Genomic DNA, 14,325 nt, shown 5'->3' with positions numbered 1-14,325 from the left:
AATGATTGTTACATCTGTATTTTATTTTTAGACAAATGCTTAATACAATTGATTTAAAGCCTGAAGAAGCTTTAGCAGTCTTCTAGGTCAGCCTCTCATTTTACAGATGAACTTAAGTGACATTTATATAGTGATATATAAAGTAGTAAACCACTTTACTTACATTCTCATTTGAGCCTTTTAACAGCCTTGTAAAGTAGGTACTACAAATATTGTTCCCATTTTATAAATGAAGGAATTGATTTGACAGGTTAGTTAATTTACTTTTTTGGTAAATTTCAGAGGTGAGAATTAAACCCAAGTCTCTCCTTTCAAGGCTGCGATTCTAGCCATTATGACACAGCTTCTATTTAACGTATAAGTTAGAAGGCTCAAAGTTAAGAAAAAAAAGTTACAAAAGTTATTTTGATGTTTATCAATCTTAAATGGGTAGCAAATATTGGTTGATTCCTCTAATACAAATACTACTTTCCTTTTTCTATACCTGCCACCCAGTTTTAAAGTTTCTATTTCTCTCTTTATGGAATACTTATTTCTGAATTTTAAATTGACTCTAATAATGTTTAGATTTTTTTTCCCATTCACTCAGCAGAGAGATACCCATTACAGAACTGTGAGAAAGAATTTTCTTGATGATATTTTGCTGAATTTTACCAGCATGACAAGAAAAATCCTCATTATTTACTTTTAATGGGAGAAATGTGCTACTATGTAGTTAAATGTATTTTTCAGGAAGTACTGCAGCTGTAGTATGAAAATTTTAAGACTACCTGATGTGAAAGCAATCACAGTAAAGTGAAATTTCTGCATTTAAATAATTTTGAGACTAGAAGAATAATTTTCCATCCTGCTTAAAGGTATTATTGTATGACTGTTTAATGAATGAAATTAATTTCTCTTTTTTCAAAGCTTCTAAAATTAAGTCCTAAATTTGTAAATAATTCATGTCACAGAATATTTGTTTGCTTAAGTATCTGTAAAGAACTATTTGTGCTAGTGTAAGAATGGTTTCAAAGACTTACCCACATTTTTAAACTTAACCAAAAAGTTTTTATAGTTAATATATTATTTTGGCAAACTTATGGGAAAACATACAAGAGTTTCACAGAATGGCTAATTTGGATGTGTTGTAACCTGTATCAATAGAGGGAACTCACAAAATGATGAGATCTAGTACCCATAATTTATTAATATCACCCTCTCATTTTAGATATTGACAGTCTTTTCTTCTGATAACACATTTCATTAGGCCATGATAACAAAAGTACTCACATCTCATTAAAAACTAGTTGCCCAAACCAAAGTAAACGACTTTAGAATATTCTGGTCATATGTGCTGATGTTCTAATTATTTGAAATTTTAGATGTACTGTGATTTAGATAGCTAATTTATGTCTGTGCTATATGTCTAGCATTTGGACTCTCTGTGTTAATCTCATCCACATTAGACTGCTAGCGTCTTGAATAGCCCTCATATTAATTAAAGCACCCAATGTGGTATAGTGTGTGCTGTTGGCATCTATTCAAGAATATTTGAATATAAATGTGTCATAGAAAGTATCAGGTGTGTTTGTGCTTCTCATTATGAACACAAATCCCTGTAAGTCCTCATGTATTAGTTGTTTGGTGTACCAGCTTTGGTTGACCATGGAGACTCTGGCTCTCTTGAATGTATTCCTAGTGCCTATAACTTGCAAAACCAGAAGACTGTCTCACTTGGATTTTCTCTAACCCCATAATATATTAATGAGGGAAGGAAGCTAGAATGGGACTCTATAATTAGTGGGCAATTATAATTATTTTTGGCTAATGAAGTGATAGTTACATTTTCTCCCTTTTGGGGGGAGGTTCCACTTTATTTTTTTGACAATAAATTAAGAGAATGCCTATTCCTCTGTTTTGTCTACTTCCCTTTCATGGAACCTTCACTATAGGTTACCAGAAGTGGGGGATATATTCTATTCATTTCAATAAGCATTTATTTAGTACCAAATATATGCAAAGCTCTGAAAAAACAAAGCAAAAAAAAATCAAGCCATGATATCCCTCTAAGAGATTACATTCTAAATAGCAATAGTCTAGGCTAAGGTAGCTTTCAGAAATATGTGTGCACACACATATCCATTAAAATGGGACATCTAAACAGTGAGAATTTGTCAGAAATGAAATCACATTTCAGATGAGATCTTAAATTGAATAATTCTAGTGAGACATATAATGGAATAAGCTATTTTCATCAAAGCTTTTAAAGTTTTACTTCATAGAACTTCTACAGATTACTGTTAGAAAAATAAAATCATATAGTTAAGATAATTTGCATGACTGTCTTAATATAAGAGGAAAAAAATATGTTTACTCAGGATCACACAGCTAGGTACCTTGTGGCAAAATACAAGCAAAGCTCCTAACCAGTTCCTTACTGGTTAGCCCTCACACTCTGGTATGTCAGTCTGGTATGGCCTCGGTTAATTAAAAGCATTGCTTTTTGGACTGTTGAATCTTTTTCATAGATTAGATGATTTCTCAAAATATTTAATTTACTCATAAAATATTGAATGTATTAATTTCTTTGACTTAAATAGAAATAGAACCTGTTTGCCTTTGTTTGCTTTTCTGTAAAATGGAGATAATAATATCGCACCTGTCCTTAGGGTTAGGATAAAATGATATAACACTAAAGCACTTTGCAAACATTAACCATTGATAAGAGAAAATATGAAATGTGTTTACTTTTTAAAAAAAATGTTTTCAACTAGGTTAAAATAAGAAACTTCAAACAGTAAGCTCTGCAGATTTTTCAGCCTTTACCATTTTGGTCCTTAGACCATGTTATGTAGATAATATAGGCCCATTTTTTTCTCACTCAAAACTTTTCTCTCATTCTTAAATGGTTTCTCAATTTTAAATAAGTTACTTTAAAAGAGGAAAAAAAATTCCCTTCTGTATTTTCAAACTGCTTTGGAAAGCAGCTTTACCGTTCCTTGTATATGAGGATTGAAGTGACTTTCATCTATTTACTGGGTTAACTTTATTTAAAATATCTTTAGCAAACATATTTCATTATATGCCTTACCCTTAACCTTAGGTGCTATTTTAGAAGTTTGACTTCTAATCATTGTCAGGTCTGTGACTTATTTTTATAGTAAGTTTTGAGAGATAGAAATAAAGCAAATGATCTGTTTTTGTTTAATTTATAATTTTCCCAAAAGGTTACAGAAGTAGGTGTTTTAAATGGATAATTCCTTTTAGTTTTAGTAACTCTTGAAAATATTTGTAAAGAATTTTGAAAACCTTCAAATCCTTTATAAATGATAGCTGTCTTTATTGTTGAGTGTTCTAAATTATAATCTCGTTGATGGAAAACTCTTATTTTATTTTTCTAAGAGATAATGTTCATAGTGGGGTAGATGTGCTAGACCTTGAGTTGAGAAAACTTAGGTGCAAATGCTGCCTCGAACCATATTAACTCTGTCTTTGCATTGCATGCATTCTCTAAGCCTCATTCTTCCCATTTGTATCTGCAGTATGCACCTTACAAAGTTGATGAGAATATTTCATAATATAATTCTCAAACCTTAAAGGACTACGAATATGTCAGTTATTATTAGGAAAAGCTGCATAATGTAGTGAAAGGACCACTGGACTTTAACTAAGTAGAAACTTGGGTTTAAATACTGCTTCTGAAACTCACCATGATCATATCCCTTAACTTCTCTGAAACCCAATTTCTTTGTATGTGAAATGGTACTAGTAATACCAGTTGTTTACCTCACAGGGTTGTTTTGAGAATCAGATGTGATAATGTATACAAAATACTCTAAAGTGCTATATGGGGGTAACTTTTTATTATTTATATTGCTTTTCACAAATAATGGCCATCCCTAGAGGTAACTTTTTCCTTTAGCCTGGACATTACAATGTTTTCTTATGCTGAGGGTTTTGCCATGTTTATCCTGTTCTTCTGAAAGTTTCTCGTGCATACCAAGTGTTAGATAATGAGTTCTAAGGAAGCTGATATTGGTTGCTTATGTATTTGGGAATTTATACTCTATGGTGAAAAGTATTGGTTTGAAGTTTTTGAATATTATCACTAATGAGCTAGCATGCTTAAATTTGGTAGCAAAACTATTTCGCAGATCCTTTCTTTTGAAGCATCTTGGCAGAGAAGATAGAGAGTTGGTTTAGGAGTTGGGAAAACTTGAGTTCAAGTCTTGCCTGTTACACATACTGCTGGTGGGGCCCTAGTCAAGTCACTCAAGGTCTCAGGTTCATCTCAAAGACTATATGTTACAGAAAGACTGTATTCTACATTGGTGATGGAAGGTTCTTTCCTAGAGCTCCCTATAATGGTGATATTATAGCTCTATTTTTTTTTTTCAATCCTCTCACTTAAATCTCAGTCATTAGCCTTCTACTGGAACAAGAAAATTACTCAAAATTGACAAAAGAGACACTTTTTAAAAGTTGTGTTTATTTTTCCCATATATACTAAGACCACCCAGGGATAGCCTCTCATTATAAAGGGTATCTGGTGTACTGTGCAGTTCATAACTAATTGGAGGGCAAAGGAGATTTAAAAAGTAAGGCAAAACTTTTGCTGTTGACCCAGAGTTTAAGCTTATGCCAAAGGGCTAGTGTAGAGATAACAACACTCATTTTCCCCCAAACAAACTCAAGGTTCACCCTCAAGATAACCTTGGAATAACTCAAGATGAAATAGCCCTCAGTAGACAGTACTGACTACTTTGGGACTGTCTTCTGGGGAACTTGGTCATATCTTTAAAATAGCTATAGCCTTTAGCCATCCAATCTGTTGAGGTTTAAAGCAGTTGTTCAAAACTAGTATTTATTCCAATCAGAATAGTATTTTAATCCTTATTCTAAGGTTCTAGCTCATTTATTCCCTCTCCTGGAAGCCTTCTTACCTTTTCCTACCTATTCACCTGATTTATTTCAGTAATAATGGTTTTTTTTTTTTTTTAAAGCAATTGGGGTTAAGTAACTTGCTCGAGGTTACACGGCCAGTTATTTCTGGGTGTGGTGCTAAGTATCTGAGCCCGGATTTGATCCCAGGTCTCCCGACTCTGGGGCTGGCATTCTTACTCACTGCATAATAATGTTTTGATATAGTATTTGTAATCATTTTTTATTTCTTATTTCATTTAACCTAGTCTTATTCCATCTCCAAACTTGTAGGGAAAAAAACCCTCAGGTTTGTCTGCATAGCCTCATTGTCACCTAGACATCTCTGTCTGTTTGTCTGTCTGTCTCTCTCTCTCTCACACACACACACACACACACACACACACACACACACACACGACTCCAATAATGGTAAGGCTTTTGGTAGGTAAAAATAAACGGCCAGAAATGATTTAACTTAGTTTTGATTTTTGTTTCATGGATTTGCAATGCTTCATTCTACCCAGTTGAGGGCAGTTGTTAACAGTAAGTCTGATATAAATTTGGTATTTGCTAAATCAAGTTAATCATATTCACCTGTCTTATGTCCACCGAAACTTAAAAGTTATGGACCTTTTCCCCTTTATATAGCACAGTGTATGTCACACACATGCCATGTTTGTCATCCATTCTTTGCCCCTATTTTTTATGTACTAATTCTTTGCAAATATGAAAACTAATTTAAAATTTAAACTACCTTTTAGTGTGACCTGGTCTCAGGAAAATAAGTGGTAAAAAGACTTTTTTCCCAATTCCAATTTTGCCACTTTGAGAGCTCAGTGTCTAATACATTAAAAAAAAAAAACTCAGTTACTTTAAAAATATAGTTGTAAACATTTTAAAAGGGGGATTTTCATATTATTGAAAATTGAAATAATTTTGAAGAGGTTGTAAAACCTTGATATAAATGATCAAGTAGCTGTATTGGTCATATTACTATGTCCTTCTATATCATTTCTTTAGTTATAAAGGAGTATGCCACAAAAGTATCAGTTAATAATAGCTAAGACTTACTATCTCATTTGAGTTTGATAACAACCCTTTGAAGGTAGGAGCTATTATTATCTCCATTTTATAGATGAAGAAAACTGAGGCTGAGAGAGGTTAAGTGATTCACCCATGGTCAGACAGCTATCTGAAGCAGGACTAGGACTCGGGTCTATATAATTTTCAGCTTGAATCAGATTTAAGCAGAAAAGAACAATCTTGCATTTAGAAAGTGTCCAGAAATGGAAGGGGGTGTCTTAGCAGACGGTGTACTTGTCTCTGGGCATTGTCAAATCATGACTGAGGAGATTGTGAGGGTAATTATTGTTTAGGTATGGATTAGGATGGTGGATTATAGACCTAGAACTGAAAAGGATGGAAAAGGCCATTTTACTGAGGAGAAAACTGAGTCCCAATAAGGTGAAGAGATTTTTTTCAAGGTCAAAGAGGTAGCAAGTGACAGACAGGGTATTTGAAACTCAAGCTTTTAACTCCAAGTTCACTACTCTTCCACTTCCCCACACCATCCTGATTTGATGAATAGTCACATTGGTTGTATGCAGTGTAAGCACATGTGTCTTTCACAGTATTGTAGTTACTAGAGATAGAGGGGAAAGCAGTGGCCTTAGAACTTTGGTTTGAATCCCAGTTCTAACATTTCACCTTGAACTCAGTTTCTTCATGTGTAACATGAAGGGCTTGGATAAGGTCATCTCACGTCCTTTCTAGCTCTAACATTCTGCAGTTCTGACACCTTAGATATAAGCTTGTTCAGTCTCCTTATTTTATAGCTCAGTCACTGAAAACTCAGCTTTAGTTGAGCATTTTTTTTCTTATTATAGACCAGCATATGAACATAAAGGATGTATCCTACTGCTCAGAATTATCAATTACTTTTTCATTAGCCTCCTACCAGATGTATTTGAATAGTAATAGCTCAGAATCATAAATCATTTGTGTAATCAAAGGGTGCAGTAGGCCTATTTAGTCAGCTCTATCTTTTTAGGTTTAGTTCATTTTATGATTTTCTGTATTGAAGTACCAAGTGAGTGAAGGAGGAAGGAAGGAAGGAAGGAAGGAAGGAAGGAAGGAATAGAGGGAGGAATGGAGGAAGGGGAGAAATTGCTTATTTAGTCCCTATTATTATTTCTTATTCATCATCATACAATCCATTCCCCACCCCCACACAACATACTGTACATACTGGTACCAATGGAATGGCCTTAAAGGCAAGAATTTTTTTGGTTTGTCTTTGTATCCCCGGTGCCTCGCAAAGTCACTGCATACACTGGTATTGACAGGAGACCTTTCTTAATTTCTCAGTGGTTAAAGCTTCTACCTCCCTCCCTCAAATTACTTTGTATTTACTCTATTTTGTTAGGCTTATTTTTCTCTAGCAGAACTTAAATTCCTTTTCTTTAGAAGCTAATTTTTATCTTGACTTATCCCCAGTGCCTGACCACATAGTAGTTGCTCAGGAAATGCTTGTTGAACCCATTTGAAGTCTGGGGAGACTGTTAGAAGGCTTTGAAGTGGATCTATTAGTACCTTTTCTTTAGACATTTCCTCCTTCCCCAGAAAAGTATAGTTTTAGGTAGAAACACTTGAGTACTTGAAGTACTTTTGTGATCCCTTACTACTTTACTGAGGATCACAAGCCTTCTCTTTGCCCCTGCCTAAATTCCAAGAGAGTTTTTCCTCGTTGATGGCTCCTGCCAGTGCTTGCACTTCTGCTGGCACAATATTCAAGAACTCAGGGTCACCATGATGAGTCCTTCAAATGGAAATCAAGTACAGAGAAATAGTTGCTACATATATTAAATTTATATATTTAAATTTTAAATGCATGCATATATTTTGGGCAGTTGGATGATGCAGTGGATAGAGCACTGGCTTGGAATCAGAATACTCATCTTCATGAATTCAAATCTGGTCTCAGACACTTACTGGCTGTGTGATCCTGGGCAAGCCACTTTAACCCTATTTGCCTTCCTTCTTCAGCTTATTTTACTGATAAGAAAACTAAGTAACAAACCACTCCATTATCTCTGCCAAGAAAACCCCAAATGGAGTCAAGAAGAGTTGGACATGACTGAAACTACTGAACAACAAAAGCCTATCTTTTAACTGTATTATGAGTGTGTTTGAAAGAAAAAAAATTTTTTTTCTCTAAATAATGTGAATGAGATTATAGGCAGCTAGGTGGTGCAGTGCTGGACTGCATCAGGAGGATCTAAGTTTAAATCATACCACAGACACTTATTATTAATATGACCTTCGGTAAATTATTTTACGTCTCCTAGCCTCAGTTTTCTCACCTGTAAAAATGATGATAAATAATAAATGATGATACTAGCACCCACCTCACAGTTTTTTTGTGAGAATCAAATGAGATAATATTTAAAGTGCTTTGCAAACCTCAAAGTACTTTATAAGTGCTATCTAATATCTAATCTAGAAATTGAAAATTACTACAAATGGAGAAAAGCAATATAAATTCCAAATTTTTATATTTATTGGAGTGGATTCAGTATCATAAAAGAGTGAAATGAATGTATTGAAAAGGAAGAAATCTTTCAGTCATTCTCTAAAAATTAGATAAGTGTTCATTCTGACCTTTCATTTAGATTAGCCTGATAAATTCATACATGTTTACATATATATGTGTGCACATATATTAATAGCAATATACTTTACATTATAATACTTTAGATTTTATGAAGAGCTTCTTTTATAACAATACCATGACGTGTAGGTAAGATGAGAAGCTTAGGTCAAATTACTTATCCACAGTCTTGGAGCAACTAAGTGCTGGAGCTCAGAGTGGAACCCAGATCTTTTAACACTAAATCTAGCATTCTTTCTACTGATCGTATTTGTATATGGAAATGTGTCTGTGTCTGTGTAGAACCATTGATTTAGAACTGGAAGGAACCTTCAGTTTCTTCATTTTGCAGATGAAGAAACTCAGGGCCAAAGATGTTAAATGATGTGCTTCACATCCCCCAAATAGGAAGTGCCAGAACCAGGATTCAAACCCATGTCCTCTGACTTCCTTCAAATCCATTGTACACTACACTGTGTTGCTTCAGTTAGTACACCTCTGATTAATTTTAAATGCGTTCTTTCGATATTTATCAATTTCAGTATAATTAGGTAGGGAAGACAATGGAAGATTCAGTGATGAGATAAATGGGTCAGTTTCCAGATGTTGACAAAGAAAGGTTTTTCATTTTCTAAGAAACACTCTAGTTCATGGTTGTCATGTTAGAATGAGGACACTGCAATTTAGCACAACTTTCAGTAGCATGTGCTTTACTGACTTTGCATGGGAGGTCTACCAGCTGTTTGACTGGCAGGAGCAGACTGCTTTCACTTCAGTCGTTTATAATTCCTGGCTATTCTAGGATAGTTTGCACTTTACCAAGCAGCAGACAGGTCAGGACATTAGGAGGAGAAGTTTGAAAGACATAAGCAGCAGGTTTTGGGTTCTTAGCTTTAATTTTCATTTTGAAGAAATATTTTTATTTGGTTACTAGTGGACCTAGCAATGTGCTGGAGTTATATATAAAGTGGTCAACAACTGTGAGTTTAAAAAAAAATGTCAAAACCAGGAAAAACTACTATAAACCATGGCTTGCTTCCTGTTGATCTCAAAAATGCAAAAGAACCTCTACCTCACCAAACTGTGATGAAGATATTTAGCATTAGCATCATTGCCCAGGGCCTCCCCTTCTGCCGGAGACGGGTAAGTCTGGAAAGATTGTAAAATATGAACATGTAATGGTTATTTAAAGAGAAGTACATGCAAGGAGATGGTTTAGCACACAATCACAGAATTTTGAAAATCAAAGTATTCAGGTATTTGAAACCATATCTACTGATTTCATAATGTTGAGATTGTTTCATTGTTGGGTTGAGAGGGGGTATTAGTAATCAGTTTTTTTTTTTGGTCTGTATTTGTTTTTATGTGGTAGGATCATGTAACTATATTAACTGTTAAATGTACATTTTTAAATCTCATGAAGTAAATAAGATAAAATAAAAGAAAATACAAAACAAAAAGAAAATAAGTTTTTTGGTTTTCTCATTTTTTGTAGGGAAAAAAGGTTTTTTAAGTGTTATTTTTTACACATGGAAGCTATAGTTTTGGTACTTATAGTTTTGGTTCCTGTTTTCCAGGAACCAAATATTTGAAACTGTGTGCATTATTTTTTTTATTCCATTTCTTACATTCAAACCTCAGCCTATACACACACACACACATACACACACACACACGCATACGCACAAACGCACACATATATTTGCTGTTGCAGAAAATAAAAATAGCATGTTATTCTGTGGAGGTTGTGATATAGTTTATATATAGACAATCCTGGACTGTTAAAGTAACTGCAGAATTGGATTTATGCTATTTTGTGACTAGTCATATTCAAATTTTTGTATCTCTGGGTGTGATTTTAAAAAGCAATATAACAATTTAATAATTAGTTCTTTGAAATTATAACTAGGTTTTTAATTTTATTTTCATCCTAGTTTTTTACCACAAGAGTTTTCTTTAGCATAATATCTGATTAGGCCCAAAATGTACTTAAACAGTAAATTTTTCAACAAGTAAGTAGCTTAGCTGGCTGGAATTGAGGTAGATGTTTGCATATAATAACTGTAAGTCGTTCCCCTTTTGTTTCTTTAGTGTTGAGAGTATAAGCTTAAAAGCAAATGAAAGAATAACTTCAGTCCTCTTTTATATATTTAGAAATAAACTCATAAGAATCCTTTTTTTATTCTAATAAATTATTTCTTCAGTTTACCTATTTCTTGTGTGTGTGTGTGTGTGTGTGTGTGTGTTTTTCCCATTTACGTTATCCCAACTTTGTTTTCCCTAATGGGAGCTGTGTTAGGATAAGGTTAAAATATTATGTACATATAGTTTGAAATGTTTTAAATGGATTTAGATATTAAAACTTTCTCTTGCCACATTCCCCATTCCAGTATTGCTATGCTTCTCTGAAGAATTTGCTAATTACAGAAATTATTGATAACCTCTGTCTAGTAAATGAGTACCACTGCTGTGGTCTAAGCATGAAAGCTTCTCATAGGTTTCAGATCATAACACTTTGGTAGGTAAAACTTAGAAAATTATCATGTCGAGTTAAGAAAATAAAAGATTGTTTTCTATAGTTGAAATTCTGGCAAATTTGTTTTTTCTTCCTTGTTAAACATATTTTTAAAAGACTATTATATATTGCAGTAGACTTCATTATTATGTTTTCTGGCTTTCTAAATTTGAGTGTGTTTAGTTCTTTTATTATTAAAAAATTCTTGAAAGTATTTGATGACACAAGTTTCTTGACCCTTTAAATGTATAAAGCTTATTAGTGCTACCTGTTTAAAAAGCACCACAAATTATTATTAGCCTTCATGTTGTACTATTTTAAATTAAGTTTAAAAGATGAACTTTAAACTTGTTTTGGAATATAGAAATTGTTTTAGAAGAAATAAACTTGTAATTTTAAGTATTTATTTAAGGACATTGCTGCTGAAGTGTCCCATTTAACTTTTCCCAATAGTATATAGATGATAATCTTGTTTTAGCAATATTATTGATCTGACTATAAGTAACAAAACTGACATTTGAATGTATAGACTATACTTTTGATTTGCTTCCAGATTGATTACTGGCTACTAAGTTATTTCATATCTATATTAGCTTTATACGGGGAGTGTGCTAATATAATTTCCTTATATCTTTGCTTTTGGTTGCATCAAACTTTACATTGTTAAATAGCTTTTTCTCTTGTTCAAGTTTTTTTTTCCCCCCTTTAAATTCTTCAAAGGAAAAATATCTCATAAATGTGTTTTGTGATACTTTGTATATAAAGAGTTGTTATGAGAGCTGGCTAATCTGATATATTCAGTTTCTCTCAAGCGGTTTACTATAAATGGTCACAATGCACAAAGCATATTGCTAACTTTAATTTGGAGGGTGTTTTGATGGTGGTATTGTGTGTGGTGCTGTTGCTAAATTAGTGTGGTAGATTTAAAAACTAAGACTTCTTAGTGAGATTCTGTGTTGTCTTGAACTATAACATGTTTGTTAGCGTCTTCTTTTATGGTTTGAATCAAATAAAATTTGAAATAACTAGCATAAAGTCTAATGCTATGACATTTTAAAAAATGTACACACCAGACTACGACAACAATTAGTCTTAATTTCACTTCTAGAAACATTTTTGTGAAATTTATCATCTTAGTGTCATGCATACATAACATTGACAAAAAAGTATATAGGTGTACACTCAGAGTGTTCCTTATATTTAGTGCCCATATCATTGCATAAACTAGTATGTATTTACCTTTTGAAAATAAAATTAGATTTTTTTGCTTCCATATTTAAGTATTTTAAATACTATCTTAAAATGTGTTATTAAGCATTACTATGTTGAATGAAAATTGGTAAACACTGGGCATTCTATATTTTTTTAAGGTAAAGGAATAGCCTACTGCCATAGTTTATAGATGAATATTGTCCTTTAGTGCCTCATATGCCCTTGGATATGAATCATGTACTAAATGTGTAGTGGAGGCATCAGCATCGTTTCCTGCCAACATGAGGAGGGTGGCCAAGGAAGGTGGGTGGGGCATACTGATCCCTCAGCAGGGGTTTGGAGTTTATTGGACCCTTCATTGTGTTGTCTGAACGGAGGCAGTGCAGAGAAGAACAGTGAGGAACTTGGGAGAATGGCAAAGAATTAAGTGTATAGCTTTTTAAAGCTCTTTGAGGCTCAACCAACAACTAAAAGTCTGCCAAGGATGGCTAATGGTGTTGCCTCAAAGTATATTTTTTCCAGGTTATGGTACTTAGATTGTTAAAAAATCAACATCAAGTTTCATGGAGAATATAAAATGTTCAGGCAAAGAAAAAAATATTTGAACAGCATTTGGAAGAATTTGGGGGTATGCACTTATGCAATTGAGGCTTACAGTATGATTTTTATGATATACTTGAACTTGATTGCAGATAATCTGAAACTTTAACTTATCTAATATTCTCATATTTCTCCAGAGCTGTTTTCAGAAATAATATCTTTTCCCCTTGTTTATTTTTGATAAAATTTCTAATGATGATTTTAAAGTGATCAGCAAAACAGAAAGCTGGCCAAAGAATACAATTATGTGAACTACATAATAATAGTTGAAATCAGTTTAAAGACAATTTTAAAGGCCTTATAGTATTTGAAATATAAATATTTGTCATAAAGTATTCCCTAAGTAATAAACACTTAACTTTTCAATAGCCCAATAAATGCTGTGAACCTTCTAATATCTAGGGACACACAAATTTCACACAGGTGTGTGAAATTTCTCAAAATATATGATTCAATTAAACATACATCCATCAAGGATGTATTATGCTTAAGACAATATGCTAGGCATAGGAGATACAAAAATGGTTATGAAACATTCTGTTGTTACAATGTAGGGAAGAAATAGCATCCAGTGAAATAAGGGAGTGCAGAGGAGATGAGAGTGAGAATGTGAGCTGTTATTTCAGAGAGTGACAGGTAGTAAAGGAAGACCTAAAAGAAGAAAGAGCAGTGAATCTGTACTTGGACCCCAGTTCCAATCTCAGCCTGTCTAAGTCTTTTATAAAGGGAGATTCACAGTTAGAAAGTGTGGGGATATGGCAGATGTGGTCTGAGGGTTAGACCAGTGGGACTGGAAGAATACATGAAGGAAAGTAGTACAAGTTGAAGTCGGAAAGGGAGCTTGGAGTAGGATATAAAGGGTCCTAAATGGCACAATCAGTCATTTATACTTCACAAAGCCATGGGCAATCACTAAGATTTTAACTGAAATTATTTTGATCAGAATGATACATTAGGGAGATTAGTGAAGTGGTGATGGGGAAATGAATCCTCTCTATGCTGTTCTATATATCTATAGCTCAAGCACTAACTCTGGGACCCCAGGCTTCAGATGTACCACACCGTTTCCTGGTGATCTCACTGCCATACTGTCTTCTCTGAGAACAGCAAAAAAAATGAACATTACCATTTCTGGAGAAGATGTATGTCGATCAATTGTCTTAGGACTCCAATAGCCATTCCCTTTGACTTACCTCTCCAGAATATTCTTCCCTGACCATGGTGTCTGTATATGTGTTGTCCTCCCCTATTAGAATATAATTAGCTTGACTTTATGGACTGTCTTGTTTGGGTTTCTCTTGTATCCCCAGCCTTTATCACAATGCCCAGGCACATATTAAGCATTTAGATACTTTTTCATTCTTTCATTCATTCATTCTGGAGGGAATAGAGTAGGTACCGTGTTTCCCCGATAATAAGACCTATCCTGAAAATAAGCCCTCCC

The 14,325-nt window shown here is 33.7% G+C and overlaps 1 protein-coding gene across 7 annotated transcripts in view; it reads left to right on the top strand.

Annotated features, from left to right (window-relative positions):
• Window positions 1–14,325, top strand: part of FBXW7 (F-box and WD repeat domain containing 7) — a 290,838-nt gene that overhangs the window by 195,107 nt on the left and 81,406 nt on the right. Inside the window, exon 1 of one of the 7 annotated variants that reach the window (XM_069105548.1) lies at window positions 9,079–9,697. The exons of the other annotated variants lie outside the window; for them this stretch is intronic. Within the exon in view, the coding sequence (XP_068961649.1) occupies window positions 9,551–9,697 (147 nt within the window). The 5' untranslated portion in view covers window positions 9,079–9,550. Of the gene's footprint in view, window positions 1–9,078; window positions 9,698–14,325 lie in introns of those variants that run through there. 7 annotated transcript variants of the gene reach the window in all.

Source organism: Petaurus breviceps, unplaced genomic scaffold (genome assembly GCF_028583685.1).
Source record: "Petaurus breviceps papuanus isolate PSGF00001 unplaced genomic scaffold, PetGlider_PUasm1.0 76, whole genome shotgun sequence".
Lineage (NCBI taxonomy): Eukaryota > Metazoa > Chordata > Mammalia > Diprotodontia > Petauridae > Petaurus > Petaurus breviceps.
Note: the sequence above shows the minus strand (reverse complement) of the source record. Positions and strands in the feature narration are given on the sequence as shown.